We start from the raw sequence: 24330 nt of genomic DNA on the forward strand, positions 1-24330 counted from the left end.
ATACCATCCTCTCAAAGAATAACATTGACGGCCCGTCAGTTCGAATTACGCGCCAGGTAGAAATAAATACATAGAGTGACTTTGTGTCCAGATTTAGCAAAGGTGAAAGTCCTAACGTCCTGGTTTACCAGTGAAAAAAAATCCAACGACCACTTACACAAATCCACCAACCACTTACACGAGCCCACGACGTCTACCGGTGCCTCCTAAACATCGAAGACATCAAATCCAACAGCCATACTATTTCCTCGTCTCCTCGTGAACATATTAAACCCATCCCATTGGCAATCCATCCTTAAACGCCAAAGTTTGCAAGTATCACTAGACTCTATAAAAATTCAATGTTCAATTCCAAGAAGGATATTCTCCCCTGAGTACTTCCCCTCGTGCCGGGCCATAAGCTCTTTAAAAAGAAACTTTCAAGGTCTAGCAACCCGCGAATCTGCAAAGAGCCAACTAGTCAAGAAGTTCTTTGGAAGTCTAACAGTTCGGAAACTTGAGAAGTCCCCACGAGCGGATGTGAAGATTTCGGAATTAAACGGAACGATTGGCGACGCCGGTCTCGGGGGTGGCTTTTTCCCTATCCGCACCCTTTCCTTGTTTCGGCACCTGCCTCGTTGGGCATTTCGACTCAGACCTCGAAGAGGACCAGAAGACCTTGAAGAGGACCGGCCGAAATGGAGGTGATGTACCAGGCGAATCTCGACGGATTGCTGCAAGTACTCCAGCACCAAGCGAATTACGGTACCATGCAGGAGGGTGGGGGTCGTACTTCCTTGAGCATGGTCAGCCAGCCGGGGGGTCGGCTCGTCACGAGGACGAGTGCCGGTACCATTTCGAGCCATTCGAGCCGCGAAAGAGAATCGTACGTCCCGGGAGTGCGCGTCGACTTCGCGGTTACCGCCATTCCGGCCCTCGGCGGTTACATCCTCAAGTCCTACATCAGAGTGATCCGCCGCTGTGCTACGTGCATGATGGGGATGATGGGGGTTTTCAAGTGGCTCAGAAAGTAAGTCTTCGACCTTATTTCTTCTGACGTTGATCAAACCGACAGGTTCTTCATTTTTGAGGAATCCAGGGAATCGATGAGTGAACCGGTGGACCTGTTAGATCGACCTAGAATGTAAATAATTATCTTAGAATACGTATTATAGATCTCGATATCAGGTTGGATTCATTTTTGCCGAATCAGTCAATGCAATGGGTGTCTTCGAATCGTCCTAAAAGTCTATTATGAATCGACGTTATCGCTTTTTGATTATTAATCACCGTTTGTTCCTGCGCTACATGCATGGTGGGAATTACGGGAGGCTTAAAATGGCTTGGAATGTATGTCGACGTCCTTATTTCTTATCAACGCCATTGATCAAATAGGAAGGTTGTGTCAATTATTTATGGGATCCTGCGAATCGATGGGTAAGGCTCTACCTAGAGTGTCAATTATTAAGACGTCGTTCACTTTTGGTGTAATACACGTACTCGACCTCGGTATGGGGTTGCATGAATTTTTGTCGAACGAATGAATGAATGGAATGAGTGTTCGAATTGTCCAAGAAATCAGTTATGAACTGACGTTATCGCTTTAATTATTTGTAAATGTATAAAGTAACTACTGTGTCACGTGCATGATGGGAATGATGGGGGTCTATATATGGCTCAAAAGGTACGCCCTCGATCGACCTAATTTTTCTTCAATGTCCTTGATCGAATTTTCGGGTTGTATCAGTTTTTATCGAATCGGGGGAATCGATGGATGGGGGTGTTTAATCGACTTGGAATGCCAGTAATTGGCAAACAAGTTGTCTTTTGGTACCTTATGTACAGATCTGTGATTAGCACATTGAGCTGCCAGGTGATCGCGTTGATAACGTGAAAGAATATTGAACAGAAATTGAATGATCGTTGTCAGATATTATTTCCCCGACCTCGTGTTAGTTTGATCGATTTAATGACAAGATCGGTTCGAATATATATGGTCTCGATTTGAAGGATATTTTTGATTGATTGTAATTATGAATTTTAACGCAGGTTAGATATTTGGTAATGTAACTCATCGTAAAGGCCCACTTGAAGAGAAAATATCTAGAAATCCCTGAATAATTAACACGTGGCCAAAATTTAAATCGTTTCGCGTACAAATGGCACGTATCGGTTTATTATTCCGATCCAGATACGATCGCGTTACATGAGGTAATAATTGCTACGTGTTCGGTATAAAATGTTAAATAGTGATGCGGTCAGCTAAATCCGAATTGAAAACATTACATGTAACTCGTTCGCGGAATGTTTTAAAGAAAGTATACTAAGTATATACGACCGAACGGAATGATCGATTCTTCGAGAACGCTAATTTATATATCGAAATATTTCGACATTAAATTAAACAGTCGTTTAACCTACCGAAAGGGAACCAGGTTTTGCGTGAAAGCGAAAGCAACGTACATTAATTATTTCTGAAGAATTTCGTCCATTGAAAGTACGATCTATTGCGTGTTTCTAATATATCCTGATTATCCCGTTTTATTTTGACGATATACTCGGTTCACTTGCGTGCGAAATCGATTCTTCGAATACTTTCCGTTTTCTGAAAGGTAACAAGCGTTGAGCTCAGTGGCGGATGACGCCTTCTGGGAAATGTAAATAATTCCAAATAAATTAAAGAACACACGGAAAGGAACTATTAACTGTACATAGGAAATGTAAATAATTCCAAATAAATTAAAGAACACACGGAAAGGAACTGTTAACTGTACATAGAACACCATTTTTACGTGGTCGGTAGTGGGGAAACAATACCGTACGTGTAATTACATAATTTCCCTAAGTTCTCCGATTCTGATCTCTCTACAACCACGAATCATCTAATTTATTTCAACATTTATTTATTCAATTATGAACACGAATTTCGACTGTTACGTACACGTAATGTCTTATTCTGAGTCAGATCTGATGGTCAGCGGTGATTATGGCAGGCGAAAATAGCGTTATCAGAGGGTTTATGTAATTTATTGGTGGATATGTTGCGCTGAAAATTCTACCGGAGCGGATAACGATATTCGATTTTTCATTATATAATAATAATTTTCACTAAATACTTACTACTTAAGAAATAAGTATTTTGTCCACGGCATTTTAATTTTAAATTAGTATTTAGCGGAACAAAGTTTCTTAGAAGTAGGTTTAACGTAAATTTCTAAACCCTCGTTTGCCTCTTACCATAGCTTCCCATTTTCTATGTAGACATTAACTTTCGCCTCATTTTGAATGTGCTGCCTCGAAAACTTCGACTTGTCCGTTGAGCTTCTATTCAGAGCTGGAAAAATCAACGACCTTGTCATAACAAGCCGGCATTATCTGACCTTCCTCGCTCACACGTAACCGTCTCCGCGATTACATCTGTAATATTCAGCCATCAAGTTTTTGCTGCTCCGTACTATGGCAATATGTAGTCGAAGAGTCAAGTGATTCGAACAAGCAAAATTCCTGCAAAAAAAATGTAGCATTCAAATATTCCGATCTCGATGGATTCACTTGATCAGGGAAAAATTAATTCATTTCAGTAATGTTAATTTCTTATTCTTCCCTTTTCCAAAAGTGAAGAAAATAATGAAGAAGAGCGTACCTCAAATGATTTTACTACCTAGAACAGCAAACTAGTGTTTCTATGGGCAGGTACAGAGTAGGTACCGTTAAGCCGGCTTTACTCGGCGGCATAATGACATTTATTGCTCGGGGAAAAAGGATAAGTTTTGGAATATCTAGGGAAGTTGGGCTCTACGCAAAGTAGGAGTTACGGTTAAATCCATTGTCGTTTCGCGACCTAATCTCGACCGATTGCTATAATGCTGCCTTGTTCGATTGTTATTATGGGTCTGCTGCCCCGTTCTTGAGAAACAAGAAATGCCAGCGCCAACAATAGGTATAGGGCCCTTTTACTGTCTCGACAGAAAGTTACTTCTACAGGTAAAATCCATTGCTCTAAGTGAAGTCCCATGTACGTGACTCCATTCACGGAAGCTCAGATTATTAACGATTTACTAATTATTTCCCGCTTTTATACCAATTATTTCTCAATGATTTCAACTCATATGTGAAGCAACACTCTTGATTCGACGGCCACTGATAGGGTTTCGTTAAATGCAAAATTCAATTAAAGATTACATTCAGGAATGCCTAGACAGGTATTAAATGACTTTCATACAGCGGCGTATGGATGCGCATCTTTCTGTAAAATTAAATTATTCCAATTATTATCGGTCATCGCCTGGAATGATCAGCGGTAAGTTCAAGCGTAAACCGTTGCGAGCTTCCTGAAAGTCATTCCATCGGAACACGCTGTGCAGATTATGCAGAAGGAATAAAATGCGGAAATGAAAACGGAGCAGAATGTCTAGGTCAATCGCGGACCCCTTTCCCCATTACTTGGCCGATGCATTTGCATAGAACTCTAACGCATTTAATGTGGCACCTGTATATTGCTTATGTGACGTCACCGAACGAGCTGGAATGAATGAATGGATGCACTCGCGAAAATAGACATGGAAATCGAGCGCTAGTTCAAGCCAAGCACCCGTCACTCCACCATTCATTTCGACTCGATATTGCATGATTAATTCGCACCGGAAATAAATGGCGAATTTCTGGTGGCGGCCCTAATGAGTTCAATCCGGAGAAGCACACGGGTCGATGCACTCGTCTGCCGAGAAAACAAAACCGGTCTACTTATTCCAATTAAACGAAAGCATACCGATGAAATTAGCCCCACGGGAAGCGTACGGTACTTCGTTTACGAGTTGCTGATCTTCTGGGACATGTAAATAAAAGTCCACGCTCTAGCGCCTCCGAGTTAAACGCGACTCTCTGGACAAACTGTATTTTCTGCGCCAGGATGAGCTTATCAGTGCCAAATCCCTTGCACGGTAGGATACTTGGACTCGACCTCAGTAATCGATGGTCAGAGGTACTTTCAGCTTCCACCTGCAATTCATTCATCTTCTTATTCTTCTTACAAGTAATTAAAAAAAATCTGAGGTAACACGTGAAAAGTAGTTCATGCCGTACGAATTGCTTACCTGCTGAGACACGTGAAAAAAATGCCCACGCTTTAACACCTGACTCAGTGTGACTTGGCCCCACGAGCGCACTGTATTTTGATCACCAAGGGATGAGCTAATCGGTGCTAAATCTACGAGGTCGAAGAGAGCAATCTATTCGAGGGATTGCGGTTTAAATATAATGCCGTTTCCTTTCCCGACGTACAAAAGTCGATAGCGTACCTTATCCTGCCTCGTTTCTCCTTTTCGAGAGTCGGAGACTCTCGGTTTTCTCATTACCGAAGGCCAAGGGACCTTAGCGGCATTATTCGTGGGCAAAGCGCCGTTTCTTTTTTCGGGGCAATATCGGTCGATCGATCAGCCAATTTAGAGCAGCTCGTCACGCAGCGTGCACAATAACGGCGTTATTACAGAATGGTCGGAGCAATTGGAACGTCTGTTTTAATTCGCGGCCACAATCATTCCTCACTTTCATCCCTTGGACCGCTCGATCCGTCGTTTTCGTACCGGGGACGCGGGAACCCCCTAAAAAAATTGTGCAAAAATTAATTATTGATCCATGGGAAGAAATCAGTCCAATTCGCTTTCATGATTCCCTTCTAAATTTTGATAATCCATAATGACCTGCTAGACTCCACTCCATCGGAGCCTTAACGAAACTCGTTTCGTCCTGGAGATCGATTCCATAAAAATCCTTGAGGCATTCATTTCACCCCAATAACTCAGGTATTGATTCAGATTGATTGTCCCAATTACTTCCGCAGGCTGAGCTCCGGTTGCATAATTATCTCTGCAACAGGATCATGTATCTCGGTGAATCCCGCGCTTGCGAATACGCAACAATCCCTCGCCGCACGCTTTCTAGGCAGAGTAATTACGATTTATTGCGAAGCACGGGAGCATCTTTATGCCGAGATAAATAGGAAACAGGGCTGGAAGCGTTCCTAGGAAAAGACAGTACGAGGTAGTACGTGAACTGCATTTCAGTAGTGGTGCAATCGTTCACGGGCCCGATGTCGATCGTGACTCAAGGCACGGCACAGATTCTCGTGGATCGATTCCTGCTCTTCGAACCTGGAAGCGATCAACCCGAGGCTTAGTTCAGTTAATTAGAAAATTCATTATTACATGTTGTCAAGAGTTTCTACTCTTGACAACGTGTAATACGCAAGGTATAAGATGGGAAGCAAAGAAACAATCGTACGCTTTCATGTTTGTACGTACAATCGCCCTCTTTATCGTATCAGATCCCTGGTAAACGATTGTTCTCCATAATGCTAATACAGTAATTTTTATTGAGTGTCAGAGAATACCTTAATCTACTCATTGCATCAGTCTATTTACATGTTCATTACGGTGTACTTTCATGTCCAAGATCGTTTGATAAAGAGAACAGATATATGTACAGGGTGTAACAGAAATCGTTCCCACGGTATACGCTTCTCTATTCTTCTTGAAAATGGAGTCGAAAAGTCCTGCACTATATTTTAATTAATCATTACAGGTACAATTTACCCATTTATTTATTTTATAATTATTATTGTTGTTGCTGGGATTGTTGCGTGTTTTGTTGTGTTGTTAACTCCTTTATTTGTGGCGCAGGAATAAGACAATTTAAGGGTTGCCCCTCAATTAGCGCTTTGCTAATCGACGCGCCCATTAAGCTACTATTCAATTAATTACTACATGTGAATTATGTACCGCAGAAAAATAAAAATTGTGCGCCACTTTTGACTTCATTTTGAACAGAGGCTAACATCGTGTAAACCGTGGGCACGAATTCTGTTACATCCTGTACAACTTGATGACAACAGCGTGTGAAAAGAGAAGCATTGTGAATGCGTAATGTGGCGTGGGATTTTTTTTCTTTTTTTTTTCTAACACTGTCCTACTGCTGAGATGCACGGTAATTTTTAATTTGCAAAGGAAGTTGCTTCGTTACCGTATTCCTCGCGCAATTCCGCGGCAGCAAAAGAACCGTTCTGGCTTTGAATCGGCAACGGTCTACGACCATTCTTCTCGGGATTAATCCACTGATTTGCATAACGAGAATCGATTATGCTTTACAGGGATACCTTGAAGAGGGAGCGGAACCGGTGGAGCTCGTCACTTGAGAGTCCCGGCCTTAATAAGTAAGTTAAAATTAGCTTTAGTAGTAATAACTGGAACTGTGGACATGTTACGCGGATCAGGGGACGCTAAAATTGAAAATTCAAAGGACTACCTCTGGAAATAAAAGAATTGCATTTAAAGCACATGTACCTCGCGTTGACCATAATAATGCAACATTGGACATATGAATCGATAAATAAAATTAGAGAAAATTGAATACGACCTCGGTGTTCTCTAATCCTTAAGCTACCTTTTTACGTGCTGCTTTGCTGCAAAATTGCATGCAACAAAACGCTCTGGATTGGCTCGGAATTCTTTTGGTCATTCATGATGGTTGCTTAGTTTCAACAAATCGGAGCGTTTTACTGCATGCCATTTTGCAGCAATGTAGGAATTGAAAAGGTAGATTTTGTTCGCTACCTTTAAATTTTTGGTTGCTAAGCATGTTTAGGCCCGGGCCCACAACTCGAATTAACCGAAGTTTAACTGATTTACCCCCATTTTAAACCTGCGGTGAACCAACTAAACTCAGGTTAACTCGAGGGTGGAACCGGGCCTTACACGTCCTATCATATCGGTTTTATAACCAATGTTGTAAACTATTGGCGTTAAGCGTCGTGTAAACGCCGTTTTAAGCCATTGTTACTGGTAAAACGACGTTACGTTCAACACCAGTACTTATAACATCGGTAGTTGTAAAACCGATGTAAGATAGTACATCAAAAAGCAACTCACTGTTGTGCAGGGTCTCTGAAAGACGATTTTCTAAAAATTTCTGTGCTTACTGTTGTGACCTTTATTGCCCACCACTACGTAAATCAAGGAATCGACTCTAGGATTAAAAATTGAAAAACTTACCGCCGGTAATAAAACAATTGCGCCGGATATGCGTGAGCTGGCGACTCTAAAAAATTGCGACTTATTGTTTGCCTCCAGCCAACTTCAGTCGGAACTTTTTGACAACCGTGGGCGATCACCGACGCGCATTTTGTTTCGTTTAACAATGTATTTCTAAGTTTTTGTTTGTTGCATAAAATTTGATGGAAATATTAACTACATTAAGTGACGTAATGTGTAATGTTTAGTAATTTCTAAGCTTACCGATTTGGGTGGGCTAACCTCTTGACGGGGTTAGAAATTGGAGGTTAGGTGCATTCTCCGTGCGACCGCGAGGTGGCGCTGCGGCTTGGGCGCGACCACGTGCGTTCTGCTCTCTCGAGCAGACGACAACAGGACAAAGGTGTCCTTTTCTATGGATTAAATAATCGAGCGACGCGGCGCTTTGTCGCTCGCGGGATCCGGCATAGTTCCTCGGTAATTGGGCGCTTCCGTAACCGGCGTTGGCCAACAAAAGTACACCCCCTTTTCCCTCGGCTGCGTTTCCGTGGATACGAACAATCGGCGCCACAGGTCGTGATTCATTCTCACTAACACTGTTGTCCACGCCACCTCGTAATTGCGTTTCGGTGACGTCACTGGTCCGGGGATAAATGACGAACGCCGCGTTCGCCATGTTCCATCGCAGGTCAAATTCGCCCAGAAGGTAATTTTTTCTACCAACGGTTTCTCTTGGTGATCTCAAAATGGCTCGATCAAAGCGAGAATTAATTCGAATTTCGCTTAACTGAATCGAGACTAAAGGATGAGTTTTATCATTAACTCCGAAAAGTTTCCACTTTTCGGAGTTTCACGGGGACTAATCAGCTTCGCGCAGGAACAGTGACGCACTGTCGACTCGTAGCTCTGATTGGTCCGCAAGTGGCGGGCAATGAAAATTCAAGTTATCTACCCTGTCAAGTATTAAACGATCAAAATCGGTCTTGGTTTTACTTGCGAGACTTGCACCTTTTGATTGGACCGCGCGAAACCAGTACTCGATTGAGCGAGACCAAGATTCAAATATATAACCTATACCAAGTCCAATTTTGTTCATCATTCCTGCAAATGATACATCATGTCCTCTCTTAATTTATAAACGAAAACTAATTTCTTTGATAAAACTTCCCTTTAAACGGAGGTAAAATCGTTTAAATTATCTTAGCCACGAAGAGTGTAAAAATATTGCAACAATATACTAATTTCCATTTATTGTTTCCAGCGAAGCGTACAGAAATGCGCTGCAGGCGTTCATAGAACGACGACGTACTCCCAGCGGGTCGTCACTGAGCCCCGAGAAGCAGAAGATAGACATTTTCCTGAAAAACATCAAAAACAATCGTCGGGACTGTTACACCATTCCGGGCGTTCCGCACGTACAAGCTCCGGATGTCTTCGAGATCGGTTGGGTCCCAGGCACAGAAGATCGCTACCTCGAGCTTATCTTCGCCGAGTGGCAGAATACCCGAGTCTCTCTGAAGAGGCACACGCACCCGGAATGCCAAGACGCCGTCAAAGCGGACCTCGAAGTCCTCACGTGAGTGAGGTCCTACATTGATAAAAATCGATGGAAGTTTACATACATTTTCATACACCTCGTAACTGGTTTCACACACAAAAAAAAAAAAGAAACAAAAAGAAAGTGGAAGAATTACAAATCAGAAAATGTATAAATATACGTAACGTTATAAATTTGCCATAATTGTGCATTTTTACTTGAATTAAATGTAACATTTCGTTATAACTTTCTTTAACTTAGAAGCTGATTGTGACATTGCTGTGACAATGTAATTCTACTGCTATTTATTGTACCAACGAAATAACTAATGATTGAGTATGTAAATTTACATGGGTATTTTTATCGGGGTAGTTATGTGTAGGTTAACCGAGTAAAAATTACTATGTGGCAATTATTGGGGATTATAATACTAATAACGATAATACCTTTCAGAGAGATTCGTCATCCAAACGTCTTGCTACTGATGGCCACGACCCAGACGGATGACCACGGACTCGTCGCCATCTTCGAGTCTGTGGATTGTACATTGTACAATTACATGCACGAACAAGGGGAGCGGATTTCTATCCAAGGAGCTGCTAAATGTGCTGGAAGACTTGCGGATGCTCTAAGACACGCGCACATGCGTGGTTATATCCACGGTGCGTTGAGCTCGCATTGCGTATATCTGGCTTCCGGGAACGTCAAGCTTGGCGGCTGGGAACTTGCTATCAACGAGGATAACGTAAGCCCGTTTAAAATTTCTTAGACGTATATGTGTTCATTTTAAATACGTTTATATTTTCAGTCATCGGCCAGCTGCAAACGTAATATCGATTTTATCACTCCTCGTTGATGAACGTTCGATTGCTGTTAGGTAGTGATAATCGAATCGCCAATTCATTCGTACCGTAACAAAAGCTGTAAATAAATTCACGATCAAAGGTATATCTTGCGGAATATCCGTGTACGGTTTAATCCGGGAAACGTGTCTTCGCGACTTACACCGTAGCTATGTTTGCGAGGCGTTTCACGCAACGATGCGTTTTATACGGAAAAATCCTCAGTCCGTGTCGTGACTTCTAAGATCAGGGGAGAAAGTCTGGCTCCGTGTTGCTGCTCCAAGGGCTTCAATGGAGAAGCCAATTGTAGCGCAAAGGAAGTAACCGAAGCCAAAGTTTCCTGTTTAGGGTACAGTGTTGGTGAATGGATGAAAATTAACCAACTCCGCTGATAACCGGAGCGGTAGCTTTGCGCGCGATGTAACTAGTTCCACGCGTCTCATTTAATTTCTTCAAAATCGGTTAAACGTGGCAGACATTGATAGTTTTACCCGCCCGTGCATTGTACGCAACGTATGAATGCGCTTTGTAAGTTATTTCCATCGATTACTTTTCCCTCTTTCAGCACATTTACCCGGTGCTCGTTCATCCGTACAAATGATGTTCCGGAACCAGGAAATTGTCTGCTTAACCCTTTTGTTTGCCAATCCTTCATTTCCGACGTATTGTTGTGCTTAATACGCGCATCCATTTTGTCTGGAAAATGGTCGGAAATGCTAATAGTTAATATCAAACTAGCTAAATGAATCAACTGAGTTTACTTTGGAAAGAGCCTTTAATGCGTGAAACTTAATTCATGGGTAAAGAATTTGCACCTTTTTTGTCCTCATAAAATAGACGAGACCTGACCGCATGTTTGAAGAACGTTTAAGAGCTGAAATCTTCAAATGGAAACCTCCTGACATGTTCTCGGGACAGCCGCCATCCAAAGCTAGTGACGTTTACGGATTAGCTCTGCTGATCTGGGAAATGTGCACTGGTAAGTACTAGTTATAAGGCGTGAGAATAATTCCATAAAATTGGGCTTTTATGTTAAATGTATTTGTCCGTCAGGTAATATACCCTGGAACAATCTAACCGAGCCAGAAGTGGAAAGACAGTACGTCCATTGGGAACGTGGTGTCATTATTGACTTGTATAATTTTCCACCATTGCTCAATAATTTATTGGAGGCAGGACTTCAGATAGACGTGACGAAACGAACTTTAGATATGAACAGAATGCGTAGATTTCTACAAAGACTAGAGGTATGTCAAATTATCAATTGCAGTAAACAATTGTGTTAATCCTGGTTATAACGAAACAACTTAATTTTACAGTCTTTTCCGACGTTTTTCTTAACGAATACTTCAAATTTTTTCAGATACAGTACGAAGACGAAGAACCGATCTACATCGATGATTTTACAAACAGTAAAATTCACCAGGGGAAAATAATTAGTGCGCCCGTATCGACTTCGCCGGTCACCAACGCTACTACTGTTCCAAAATATACGACTGCCGAAACTCCAAAAAGTTCAAAACCGAAAAGGCTTTTCGATTCAGATAAAATCTACTATAATCGAACTGTACGATCAGCCTCAAAGAAAGATGTATACGCGGAACGCGTTAACGTCTTCGATGATAATAAGAATCAAAAACAGAAACCCGCGGATCAAGGTGGAAAAAATACTAATATGTTCCTGGAAACGCAAAAAAACAATAACGAGACACATATTCCTAAATGTACAATTGTCGATCCATTGAGGGAAGAAAATGTGTATACAAGAGTCAGCAGACAGTCGAGATTTATGGATAAATTAGGCAAAGCAGAAACCAAAGTGGATGAACCGAAGCCTGTCGTTACTTCAGAAAATAGTGCTTCATGCTCAACGCATACGGAAGACTCAACGGACGATGAGTCGACTGACGATGCCTACACGAATTTGAAAAAATTAAAAGAAGTTATAGCTAGCAGAAGAGAAAACTTTTTTTACGGAAGCGACACTTCACATGCCTCTGTTCCTGACATAAGTAACCAGATTTCATACTATAATGGCATTAATATATGTGATTGTAAAATTTGATATTAACGTGTTTACTTTATTTAGGTCCGAAAACAAAAAGTAGAATACTGACAAAAGCCAAAGGTCAAGATTATAAGCCACACAAACCAGCAAGCCATTTTACTAGCTTGGAACCCAAATTGAACAAATCACCGCTCCAGTATGATCCAACGCTAATTAAACCAGCAAGTCATCAAAATCAAAGAGTAAATTATTGATTAATTTAAAGTGCACGATGCGAATTTGTTACGCACTGTACAACATTTTGTAAAGGAACGGAGATAGCAAAATTAATTATTGTAACTTATTAAGCTCATAAGACTATGTCTTCTGTTGCAGTCTCCATACTCTAACGTACCAGCAAACATCAGAGATGCTGTTCTGCAACCTCAAGTCCTAAATCCTGATTCCCAAAGTTTCTTCGAGTCATCATTATGGAGGAAAGAAAAATCGATATGTTTATCGAAAATGGGAAATGTAAATCATAATCAAGTAAGAATTGTTCGTCACTATTTTATAATTATACTATACGTACCTCGATACGACATAGTGTAGAATTTTCCCTAATTGTCAGAAAAATATATTAAACTTATAAAATAATTTCCTTCAGCATTTGACTAGTGACAAGGAAAAACCTGAAGGTCAATTCGAATCGCCAAAGAGTGACAATACGTATACCATTCGAGGTGAAAATGAAGGTGCGTATTAATAACAATAATCTACAACATAAGATTACATGTTAATAATTCTTTAATACACTTTCAAAACGTAATCTGGTTATTTGAATTATTAAAAGATTTTGTTTCGTAGGTAATCGTACCAAAATCATCATCAGGGGTTCGAGCCTTGAGAAACTAAATCATGATTCTGAGGGTAGTTCCTCAGAGTATTCTATACCTCGAAGCAAATCGTTACAAGCGCTTAAAGATGCTTTAGATCGAGCAACTGACATTGTACGATCAGTAACACCAAACACAGAAGATTCAACAGATTCCGAACATTTTTCACCAGAAAAGACATTTAGTCATTCAGACCTTGCATTGCACAATACAGATCTTAACGAGTCGATATTTGAATATTTAAACCAATTAAAATCTGGTAATAATGCAATAGATGAAGAAATCAAAAGCATCGAAAGATCAACAGACACTGACAAAACCTATTCAATTGTCAACGATGCGAAACGTGAAAATGTTGAACATGAAAAAATGAGAACAAATGAAAGTAAATTTCAATCAAAGTCTACTGCGCGTAGAAAATATACATATGTATTGGTTGATCCTGTATATAATAACCCTTACGAATCCATCGTAGAAAACTCACTTTATAATTATCCAACAACAAACTCAAGGACAAGTCCGGGAACAAACATTTCCGAAATGTCAGACAAAGTAGAACTTTCAAGTCAGATGATAGGTGAGAGTACTTTCAATGCGGGTCTTCCAGTGGGAAATGAAAAATGTCAAAAATCAGAAAATGAGAAAAATCAAGCAAAAGAAAAAAATGGTGCGCCGAATGTTACTTTGATGCTTCTTGGTGATAAATCACGAGATAAGGGATGCAGATCTTGCCGGCATAAAAATATTTTAGCGAGGAGACGATCGTTACCTGCCGCTTTGGGGCATTTGAAACCATTTGGTACTAACCTCTCACTTGGAAAGCTGCCCATCCGCAGAGTGGTAAGATTTATTTCCTTCGTTTAATGCATTATTTATTTCCTTAATTTTCGAATATGTACGTTTCCTTTCCTTCCGTATTTTTTACCGTTTCATTTAAAACTGATAAATAATATGTTTATTAGTATGACATTGGACTCTTAAGAAGCTAAGTAGATTTGTCTACAGCTTTATAAAGCTAAAAAATGTACTTTCATTTTCTTTGGATTTTATCATAATTAAAGACTTCATTTTCCCCTCAGATGTCAGAATACTAATATTGTCGCTCTATTGGTGTCAAAGTGGAAGAAAAAAAAATGATGCACTGATTAATCGAGTTAGTAAGTTATCATAATATGCAAATAAATAGCAGGATCTATTCATGTGCTCCTATTCATCCTATTATTTAAATCAATGATAATGAAGTATAACAATGTTATCTAATGATTGATGATATTGTCTGGATTGTTTCATGCTCTTCATCCATGATGCTGACCAAGACGACATAGTATTAATTATTCAAAATAAATTTTAATGCATTCGTTTTGTTATCTAAGTAACGCACCTAAACGAACAAGTAACACTTTTCTAAATACAATTCCCTTTTCATTCTTGATGATTATTTTGTCATTAATAACAAAGTAAAAACCTTCTAAATAAAAATCAAATTATCCATTTTTTAAATTATATTTTATACGTTTGTAATATAAAAACGTTATTATTATACTTGTTTCAATTGCAGGAACTGCCAGACAGCACAGTGGAAGATTTATACATTGACGATGAATTTGATGACAGTTTAAATGTCAATATGCTACTATTAGGTGAAAGCCTACAACTTGACGAAGATGACTTCTTACCTGATTTATTAGAACTATCAGAGTCATATATATATTCGTAACAAATTGACTTTATTGTATTCAGTGTTCAACATTATTCTTCTTTTTAACAAGGCTGAATTTTAAATAATGTTAAACTCTAAAAATTTCAATTTTATGAAAACGTACTCGTTAAAAGTTAAGCTTTAAAGCTTAAGAAAGACGCCATCAAGTTTATGATAACTTGATTTCTTTTTTCTATCGCCATTTTTACTTTTATAAAACGTTTTAATTTATGAGACCTATGTCATATTTAAAATCGAATGACAAAGTGTGCAGTTTCATTTGTATTTTATAACGAAGATTACATGCTCTTCGTTTTGCCCATCTACTACACAATATTGTTCGTTAAAGAACTGCAGGAATTAAAGTATTAAGATGCAGTAGCAGCATTGTTCATATTATGACTCCCGTTATTACAAAAAATGAAAATGTTCTGTAAACTAATTTTTGTCTAGAAAAATAATCATTATTTTATAAGACAGAAAAGAATCGTTATTTTGTAATATTATTAAGTCAACACATTTTTATTAAGAAGTTATAACTGTATTTCAAATTAAATGATGACTGCATTGAAAATATTTGTTTACAGAACTTTTCATCTTTTAGTAACACTGCCCAACATTTGAAAGTATAATGTAAATGTGATGAAAAAGAAGGTAACATGTAACTAATTTTTATTTCTGACAATCCTATAATTTAGTGGAAAAACGCATTCTACTGCTGTGACAATACATATGTGTCGACACCGAATAGGATTACTGTGCCTTCGTACTTACTTTAATGTTTTACATTTGTATATTAGTTAAGTAGAATAGTGTCAACTTTACAAGTTTAAACATAATGTAAATTCTACTGCTGTGACAATACATATGTATCGACACCAAATAGGATTACCATACCTTCGTATTTACTTTAATCTTTTACGTTTGTATATTAGTTCAGCAGAAAAGTGTCAATTTTTACAGGTTTAAACATAGTGTAAATGTACATTAAATCTGTTATATATCAATGTATAAAATCATCTTTCATATAAAGACATGAAAAAAATAAATACAAATATTTTGTTTCTTAAAATTTAGTGTTCTGATATAATTTCCTAACGTTACATCTTTACATTCGATTCCAAGCAACTTTACTAATTTAAATTAATCTCAAGGCATGAATCAATAGAAAAATTTGTAATAAACACAATACCATGTTTTTTAACAAATCTTGTTATTCCAAAAAACAACCATTTTTAGGTGCAGAAACTATTTATTTGATCAATATAGGTCAATTATGTTAAAAATACACTTTTTTATGGTGCTTACTAATTTTATAGAAGAGGCTTACAAACTTTCATCTGATCTTGTTAAAGAAATCTTAATTTTAAATACGTTATATTTTAAAAGTAGCGATTGATGCCAGAGGCGCTTGTCTTTTTTTATTAACTAACTGAACATTATAGCAAAAGCATAATTAACCCGTTCGGCAAGAATGTTCTCATCATAGTGCACAACTCTATATTTTTGTGGTTTTTCACTAAAACATTAATTAATAAATATACACACTTAAAGTATTAATGACATAATTAATGTTTGACAACTTAAATAAGTACACTTACCAACCATCTTATTTGTTTCATATTTTAAAAATGACACATGATACGAAAAACATAATTACTAGGCCGAAAGAGTTAATTATAAGTGTATCATGTTTATATTGCTGATAAATAAAAATTCGATCAAAGAGTTCCTACTAACAAATGTACTACATCGTTGCTTTATTACGTTGCTTCCACTTTCCGTTCAACATATTCTCATCCACGTAGAGTTGGCAAGAAGACAACAAAGCTTTGATTATGGTTCATAAAATATTTACATTTTTACTTGCACTTAAATAATCACTGGGAAAATAATGACAATAAGAAACTAATGTATAATGACAAAATCTTCACTCATTACATGCTGTTGTCTTATGCAAAATTAATGAATGAGAATATGCTATATCTTTTGATGTACAGTGTATCTGAATTTAGTGTAAAGAAATAATGATGAACAGATAAATTAAACTGTTGGATTGAATTTCTTATTTTGTTCTTTTTTCTAATCAATAAATTCTCTTGCTCTAACAATCTTTTCTGTATGTTATAATAATTATAGTGAGAAAAAATAATATTTAAACATAACTCAAATACACTGCACGGTTACATATATTCGTTGTTAATATTGACACATAAATTCTACAAAAATTGGAATGAGATAAAAATCATTAACTTCAAAAATGTGTCTTAACTCATGTCAGTAGAAGAGCACCAAATGTTTTACATTAATATTTAACATATTTTATTATTTCACATGTGAAAAATAATTAAAACATATATGTATATTACTTTTATAATTTTAGAGCGCAAAAAATATTCCAAATCAGATATTATCTTCTAACTGCTCTTTCATCACTTACTGTCTCCGTTCTCATACTTCCCCAAATAATATCATTCATAAGTTATGATACCTTCCATTACTTTGATTCATTGTAGACTAGACCCATTATGATAGGAAAATTTATATCGCCAAGCCAAAGACAGAAACAATGCAATACATAGTTTTGTTCTCCCAGCGAACTGTACAACTGCCATCAGTAGCATTATCCCAAAAACACGAACTAGCTGTATGCAAACCAGCTCCATTTTTTTGCATAATTGTACAAGTTACTGGAAAGTAATTATTAATCATGCAATTTCAGTACATACAAAACATCCTTGTTAGAACATGAAAAGTACTTATATCGAAAGAGCATTCAGTTAAGAGGTTCTCACCGATATATTTGTATGGTTTCTGCAATTTCGTTAGATTTCCTAAACATCCTTCCACAACATTCGAGGTCCATTGATTCACTTTATTATGTTGATAAGCATTTCCTCCGATCGATACTTCAATTGCATCCTTGATAATTTTACTAACGTCGTCCACCACAAATTGTGTCTGGAACATTTAAATTGTTTTAAGATGCCGATGAGAGATAAAGTGAGACAAATTCTAACAGTTTCATTAATAAGGCATCAATTCCGACAGAAAATATTTCTGGCTTCGAATAAGTTCTTTTAATCTCAGATAACCTCTCTAAGATAACTTTTGAAAAAAGTGTATAAATATGAAATTGATAAAAACCATACTAACCTCTTCTTGCATATCCTCCATGGTGTTCTCGTAAAGTGGCAATTTATTTTCAGGCGCAGTAAAAGTTATCCTTTCGAGACAATTCTCACTTGAACGAAAAACGATTGACTCGAGCTCCGTTACAAAAAAAAAAAAATATTAAAAACACTGAAACGATGAAATAATTTTCACAGATTTACATACGATTATGTAATATCGTAATTCAATTTATTAAACGAAAATTGCTTTATAATGCAGAGTACTTAAGTAATGCTTCACGGAGACGTAACTTAAGAAACGACCATGACAGGTTGCGATGTTATTAGCTTTAAATGGACATCAGGTGCCGACCATGAACTACCCGGGAAGACAGATGATCAATGCTGTGTACGCAATCGAGTAGTTCCTTGGTACTCTACCAGAGAGCGCTTCAAACCTAACCTAATTCTATTTTTATTTTTGAACAATTATTACTCTTAATATTCAAATGCAACAGTACCCCTACATTCGCTAGAAAGTCTATACATAACAAACATTTATTGTACATTTTTGTATCATAAAAATAAACAATGAATCTTCTTAAATGAGGTTTCCTTCGGTTCAAGAACTAAGTGATTTATATATCCACTTATAATTATAAAATCATTAACTTTTATTGGTAGTCAAGTGTCGGATCTTATAAAAATGTTTATTATGGCGACAATCCCCACATTCTGAGTAGCTGACTTCGTTCAGTTAACCACAGATTTTCTAAAACCACCCATCCAGTTTCCTGCAATTCAAATACATATTTTGGATCATTACATTGATTGTAGGTGCCCATCACCAGACACTGAACAAATCGTGCACAGACGACAGTCTTGAGAATGTTCCTTTCAAAGTCTGATAATTTTTTCACACTTTCGTAGCCTTCTATGACGAATCTTCCAATTTTAATATCTTGAGTGTGATGGATGACATGGGCCAAAGCTATGGTCAGTTCGAAAATTAAGAAAGCCTTCTGAGAGTCCCCGAAATCAATAATGGCAGTAATCTTTTCTTCCGTGTTGTCCATTACAAAATTGTTCAAGTTGAAATCACCATGTATTATTCCCCTTTCTAGCTTCCCAGCATTGGCGAGGACTTCATTTTCGAAATCGAGGATAACATCGCAAACCAGATTCCTCTTCTGCAAATCTTTCACAGCTAACGTAAATGGCTTTAGCTTTGGTAAATTAGTGAGCATCCAGAGATTGTCATGAGCATCGTAACCAGGATGCGAGAAACCTCGCAGAAGATTTCCTAAATTTGCTGCACGACGACCAAGTTCTAATAACAAATCTTTCGTGAGATTCTTTGCGCTCAAGATGGTTCCTGGTTGGTAAATTAAAAGCCATACGACGTGTTTCTCTGTATCACAGTTTTCCAAGGTCTCCAAAGAGTAATACGAATTATGTAAATTTATAACTGGTGAAGGACAAGTGATCCCTTGTCGATTTAAAAAATTCATGATGGCATTCTGAGCATCAACGAAATCCGTTTCCTTAGAGTCTGCAGCATTCAGTACTTTTAATACATATCCAGCTTCATTAATCGTTGCGACATGTGGGTTTTTTATATTTTTTGAACATAAGACATGAAACACTCTGTCGTAATACGTATTGAGCTCTGTAATTTTTCCCACTTTCAGTCCATATACACTTTCCACGAGTTCTTTCGCTTTGTCAGTGTCCATACGAATGGGGACACAATAATTGAATTGAGGAAAAATTTCGTCTACCATTTTTTTTTTCTAATCACAGTCAACGAGCTTGACGTCAATTGAATGAAAACCTGATCGCTCTAATGATGATCGTTTCCACGGTGCAAGACGAATCAGTACTGACGATAAACAAGTCAATTTTCGATCAAGGCTACCATTATCGTGCAATCGAATGTACTCACTTATCTCGTATTATACGGTGCAACCATAATTTGCGACAGAACAACGCAATAAAAATCTGATCTGTACATTCTTGATAATTGTTAATCTCATATTGACCAATGTACTATATCAATACGCAACAAAAAGTAAACATTAAGAAATAAACTATTTTAACGCCTCACAGTATAGAGGATATTTCAGGTTATGATTCCATTCTAAAATACATACTATATTATCTAAATAAAACACACGAAACGTAACAATGTCCATTCCTGCAATTTTTAACGTTTGTTTTAACTTTTCATATTTGTTAAGTCTAATAATAAGGTAAAGTACGGACAGATGCCACGTTTCCCAGATCTTTGAGACAAAAACCTTTCAGCGACCTAACATCACTCCTCACATAGCCCCTCTCCCTGGCACTCCACTTATTATGTAACATCCACGAAGTGTGCACGCGCGTAGTGTTAAACGCAATTATCTCGAAAGTACATTTTCAAAAACTACTCGTGCTGTAGCCCAAAGAGTTATTGATCGATCTGGCTGATATTTTGGGAGGTTTCTGTCGATAATATTATCGGAAGGATGTACCTAAAGTTTGAAGGATATCGCGTAAATAAAGTACTTTTTTGGGGTAAAAATTGCTGAGAAAATAGTTGAAAATTTGAACTTTTTATTAAAAAGGCTACTTAACTTTTAATTTTATACTTTTTTCTAATTTTATAGGTTTATCTTTCCCCTCCAGATGTCAGTAAACGGAAAATATTTGTTTTCTGTTTCAGATCAATAGAAAAAGTATGACAACTGCAGCACTTTGCGATGTCACGCAAAAGACGCCTAAAGGAATACCCTATGACGCCGCCATTTTGTTTTGTAAAAAGGAAACAAAAATATTTTTAAACACTTAAAAGTTGCAATAAAATAATGTTACATTTTTAAAATGATGCGATTATTTTATCCCCATTACAAAAATTCCTAAAAAATGACTCATTTTCGAGCGTCTAAAGGGTTTGCTCACTTTAAGATCGCCTAAAGAAATTAGTGCATCAGGTTTATCCGTAAAGTTTTTCTCAATTCGGAGCAACTGTTGCAAAAGTAGAAAACTAACACATAAGCTAACATATTTACCTCATTTTTACTTCATAAATATAACGTTTATTTTTATATGTACGCAGGCATCTTTCGGCACCCAGAAGGATAGGTGCTTTAGTTTAAGGTCCGAATAGTCGTCTATAAAGGATAGATGCCTAAACCATCACATTTTTTGTACGAATGGATGCCTTTTAGAGATTATTTCATTTTGCAGGTTTTTTTTTGTGTTTTGTATTCAACACGTAGTAATTAGTGATATTTATTCTAAGTAAATATATTCTATTACAAACTGCCTGTTCTCGGCATTTTGTAATAGAATATCTTCTAATCAAAACAGGCTGCAGAGGCAGTCGAATAAAAAATTGAGAGTAAAGGAAGTGAGGATAAATTTTGGTATTCCTCCCCGCACATTACGCAGACCTTAAGGTGACGTGGAAGTGGCGTCAAAGAGGTCTCGTTTGTGAAACCTTTCTCCGAACTGGGTGTACCGAATCGTTTTAAATTTGACAATGTGAATATAGAGGCTACAAGGTAGGTCCCGACGCCCATCAAATTTCATTTCTTTTCTTCAACTTGTTTATAGATATTTTCAAAATTTGGTATACAAAGTGAAATTTCATGAGTGTCAAGACCTTCCTTATAGCCTCCATGTGTACATTGTAAAGTTTGAAGCGATTCGGTACACCCAGTTCGTAGAAAAGTTTCATAAACAAGACCTCTTTGAGGCCACTTTCACATCCGCTTAACCATTAAAAACTATCTTTATTAATTTTCCAAAGTTTATAGATAACTTGAAAACTGTTTTCGTTAACTTTGCTGAGATTAAAAATACGATTTCTTCAAACAAATTGATTATGATTTCATTTATTCTCCCTTAGGTCATCTATCCGTTTACCCAAAGGAATCTATCCTACCCGAGTAGGATAGATGTGAAATCGAGACCTTTATTATTTTTGTTATATTATAATAACTATTGATACTAGGCAAATCATTGCAGAATAAAATGAAGATAAAATATAACAGTTTGATATGAACATGGAATTGTTTGGAAACAAAAGCAAATAACGACTTTAGAAGTACATGTTGAAAATTTAGGCGTCTATCCGTACTTTACGCTATAGGTTGTATAATACTGATGTACATTTTTTTTAACTCATGAAATCCGAGGTTTCTTGTCATACGATGAACACAGATGAGACGGAGTCATTTCAACACTAATGAGAAATCGTTTAGAAGCTTCCCCCTTATTCAATATATAATTGAATACAGTCTAGGAAGGCGCAAGTCCCCAAAGTCTCAGCACTTCGGAACCGTCGATGGAGTAAAGAGCTTGGAAAGTCGTCCACCCAGTCTTTTGCATCTCGAAAATATAGGCATTGGCCGGGTCATTGAGATGAGTGTAAGCCCCCGTTATCAAACACTGAGCGAACCTAGCGCAGACGGTGATTTTCAAAATGCTCTTCTCAAATTCTGGCAGCGTTCTAACGCTCCGATAGCCATCGATAACGTGTCTCCCCGCGGAAACATCTCGCGTCTGGTGAATCATATGACAAACGGCGATGGCCAGTTCGAAGATCAAGTAAGATCTCTGCGAGTCCTGGAAGTCGATGATGGCTGCGATTTTCTTCTCGTCCTTGTTCATCAGGATATTGTTCTCGTTAAGATCCCCGTGGATGATTCCCCCCGCGAGCTTGTCCAGACGTTCCAGAACCTCCTTCTCGAATCTCTCGATGACCTCGCAGGCCAATCTCTTCCTCTCGGGGTCGCTGATCGCGAAAGTTAGTCCTTGCAATTTCGGGACGGAAGTCAGCATCCAGAGCGTCCTGCGGGAACTGTATCCGAGATGGGAGAAGCCCAAGAGAAGGCTGTCTATCCTGGCTGCTAAGTGGCCCACTTGGTACAGCAAGTCCGTCGTCAAGTTCACTCGACTCAGCAGAGTTCCTGGTCGGTATACCAAAAGCCAGATTAGATTCTTCTCGCCACTGCTCGTTCCTAGAGTCTCCAGAGAGTAGTAGGCATTTTTCAAATTTTTCACGGGAGAAGGGCACACGATTTCGCGCTCGTTCAGGAACTTCATCACCTCGCCTTGGGCCTCTATGAACGTTTCGTTCCGCGAATCCAGGACGTTCAGCACTTTTAGAACGTATCCGCCAGGGTTCAGACACTCTATGTAAGGATTTTTGTAGTCACTCCGACACTCGACATGGTAGACTTTGTCGTAGTACGCGTTCAACTCCTCGACCTTTTCCACTTTCAGGCCGTACAAACTTTCCACGATGCTTTTCGCTGCGGAAACGTCGATGTTGGGTCGAATGCACTGACCGTGTTTAATGTAAATCCCTTCACTCATTTTCACCCCGACGCTGTTTTAGGCGATTCAAAATAGAGAGTCGAGTGCTTAAAGTTTCCGCTTCCTAAGTTGGATAAGCACTGGCAGTGATTTCTAACTCGAGAGAAGAGGCCGTTCAGGAAATTGAACAAATTAAATGTATGAGTAGTCGGTTATCGGATTCGAGGGAGGGTAAAGAGTAATGACTTGGCTGTGAAATACGACGATAGATTACAGCTGACGATAATGCCGTTCTTGGAGAATTTTAGAAATTTCTCCCGGAAGACTTTAGTCCGCCAGCCGTACCTTTACTTCGTTGATTAGATATTGCCGATGGTGATTGTTTATCTGGAGTACTCGGGACAAAAAAAAATTGTATTACTCTGAGAATGTGATTCTCGTCGTTCAAATTCTCCAATGGAAATTAGCGCTTCGGATCTTTGAGGTTTTCGGAAAAAATCACAGCGATCTGTTTAAGAAAAAATATCGTGACTTGCGTCTTTCCCCTGTTCTGAAATTGAATTCTTCTTCCTGATAAGGAATGGAACAAGAAGAGCAACTCTCTATCAGTTTGATATAAGTCGTTTGTACACATTCCGCTGATAAAAACTAATGCTACTGGAACAATATATCGGGTGGTTTGTTTAGAATATTAGTAGTTAAATCATTTTTACTTTCTGACATCGGCATTAAATTTTTTTTTTTTATTTTCCATTGCTTTAACACTAAACCTACCGACGATTTATACCCCCATTACAAATACCATTCAAACCCGTCAATTTGGCCCGCCGGTGGTAGGTTTAGTGTTAAACAGGAATTTCGTACTGTGAGTAATTTAATTACTCGTGGTATGGCGTCGCTATATGTTCTACTTATTGCTCCTAAATAAGAATTTAAGTTGATCCCT

General features: G+C 38.0%; 5 protein-coding genes across 8 annotated transcripts; 1 reads left to right on the top strand and 4 right to left on the bottom strand.

The window, feature by feature from the left end:
- Positions 1-80: 80 nt before the first annotated feature.
- LOC105698376 lies at positions 81-16036 on the top strand. 3 transcript variants are annotated; one of them, XR_001103923.2, is made up of 13 exons: positions 81-1009; positions 7124-7186; positions 9265-9579; positions 9994-10285; positions 11220-11361; positions 11436-11629; positions 11746-12394; positions 12472-12632; positions 12766-12918; positions 13037-13124; positions 13237-14105; positions 14345-14418; positions 14824-14938. XR_001103923.2 is itself a non-coding variant. In XM_012422585.2 (12 exons), the coding sequence occupies exons 1-12, from the start codon at positions 678-680 to the stop codon at positions 14980-14982; spliced, it is 3417 nt and encodes a 1138-aa protein (XP_012278008.1). In that variant the 5' UTR covers positions 82-677; the 3' UTR covers positions 14983-16036. The 3 variants fall into 3 exon arrangements, 1 of the variants encoding a protein (XP_012278008.1); XR_002762447.1 differs by having other exon boundaries at positions 14345-14422; positions 14824-14876; XM_012422585.2 differs by lacking the exon at positions 14345-14418 and having other exon boundaries at positions 82-1009; positions 14824-16036.
- On the bottom strand, positions 4674-5394 carry LOC105698379. Its single transcript, XM_012422589.1, has 3 exons — positions 5277-5394; positions 5073-5207; positions 4674-4977 (listed from the first exon to the last, which is right to left on the bottom strand). The coding sequence occupies exons 1-3, from the start codon at positions 5328-5330 to the stop codon at positions 4756-4758; spliced, it is 411 nt and encodes a 136-aa protein (XP_012278012.1). The 5' UTR covers positions 5331-5394; the 3' UTR covers positions 4674-4755.
- Positions 16037-16196: 160 nt separating the features above from the next.
- Positions 16197-18394, bottom strand: LOC105698380 (dynein light chain Tctex-type 1). Of its 2 annotated transcripts, XM_012422590.2 has the most exons (4): positions 18304-18394; positions 18121-18208; positions 17760-17925; positions 16197-17654 (listed from the first exon to the last, which is right to left on the bottom strand). In XM_012422590.2, the coding sequence occupies exons 2-4, from the start codon at positions 18139-18141 to the stop codon at positions 17506-17508; spliced, it is 336 nt and encodes a 111-aa protein (XP_012278013.1). In that variant the 5' UTR covers positions 18142-18208; positions 18304-18394; the 3' UTR covers positions 16197-17505. The 2 variants fall into 2 exon arrangements, with proteins under 2 accessions (XP_012278013.1, XP_023290701.1); XM_023434933.1 differs by lacking the exon at positions 18304-18394 and having other exon boundaries at positions 18121-18251.
- Positions 18395-18619: 225 nt separating this feature from the next.
- LOC105698378 (hydroxylysine kinase-like) lies at positions 18620-21553 on the bottom strand. The gene has a single exon (XM_012422588.2). The coding sequence runs from the start codon at positions 19859-19861 to the stop codon at positions 18791-18793; it is 1071 nt and encodes a 356-aa protein (XP_012278011.1). The 5' UTR covers positions 19862-21553; the 3' UTR covers positions 18620-18790.
- Positions 21554-21766: 213 nt separating this feature from the next.
- On the bottom strand, positions 21767-23673 carry LOC105698377 (hydroxylysine kinase). Its single transcript, XM_012422587.2, has one exon. The coding sequence runs from the start codon at positions 23442-23444 to the stop codon at positions 22365-22367; it is 1080 nt and encodes a 359-aa protein (XP_012278010.1). The 5' UTR covers positions 23445-23673; the 3' UTR covers positions 21767-22364.
- Positions 23674-24330: the final 657 nt, after the last annotated feature.

Source organism: Orussus abietinus, unplaced genomic scaffold, assembly GCF_000612105.2.
Source record: "Orussus abietinus isolate OABI.00-Male unplaced genomic scaffold, Oabi_2.0 scaffold70, whole genome shotgun sequence".
NCBI classification, from domain to species: Eukaryota; Metazoa; Arthropoda; class Insecta; order Hymenoptera; family Orussidae; genus Orussus; species Orussus abietinus.

Excerpts from the sequence above, each read along its gene's own strand:
- LOC105698378 (XM_012422588.2), bottom strand. The coding sequence starts at position 19,861 with ATGGTAGACGAAATTTTTCCTCAATTCAATTATTGTGTCCCCATTCGT.
- LOC105698380 (XM_012422590.2), bottom strand. The coding sequence starts at position 18,141 with ATGGAGGATATGCAAGAAGAG. Across the intron at positions 17,926-18,120 it reads TGGAGGATATGCAAGAAGAG|ACACAATTTGTGGTGGACGA; the intron begins GTTAGTATGGTT and ends TAAATGTTCCAG. Across the intron at positions 17,655-17,759 it reads GAAACCATACAAATATATCG|TAACTTGTACAATTATGCAA; the intron begins GTGAGAACCTCT and ends ATTACTTTCCAG.
- LOC105698377 (XM_012422587.2), bottom strand. The coding sequence starts at position 23,444 with ATGAGTGAAGGGATTTACATTAAACACGGTCAGTGCATTCGACCCAAC.
- LOC105698379 (XM_012422589.1), bottom strand. The coding sequence starts at position 5,330 with ATGAGAAAACCGAGAGTCTCCGACTCTCGAAAAGGAGAAACGAGGCAG. Across the intron at positions 5,208-5,276 it reads GAGAAACGAGGCAGGATAAG|ATTGCTCTCTTCGACCTCGT; the intron begins GTACGCTATCGA and ends TCCCTCGAATAG. Across the intron at positions 4,978-5,072 it reads TTTTTCACGTGTCTCAGCAG|GTGGAAGCTGAAAGTACCTC; the intron begins GTAAGCAATTCG and ends AATGAATTGCAG.
- LOC105698376 (XM_012422585.2), top strand. The coding sequence starts at position 678 with ATGGAGGTGATGTACCAGGCGAATCTCGACGGATTGCTGCAAGTACTC. Across the intron at positions 11,362-11,435 it reads GATCTGGGAAATGTGCACTG|GTAATATACCCTGGAACAAT; the intron begins GTAAGTACTAGT and ends TTTGTCCGTCAG. Across the intron at positions 12,633-12,765 it reads CAAGTCATCAAAATCAAAGA|TCTCCATACTCTAACGTACC; the intron begins GTAAATTATTGA and ends CTTCTGTTGCAG.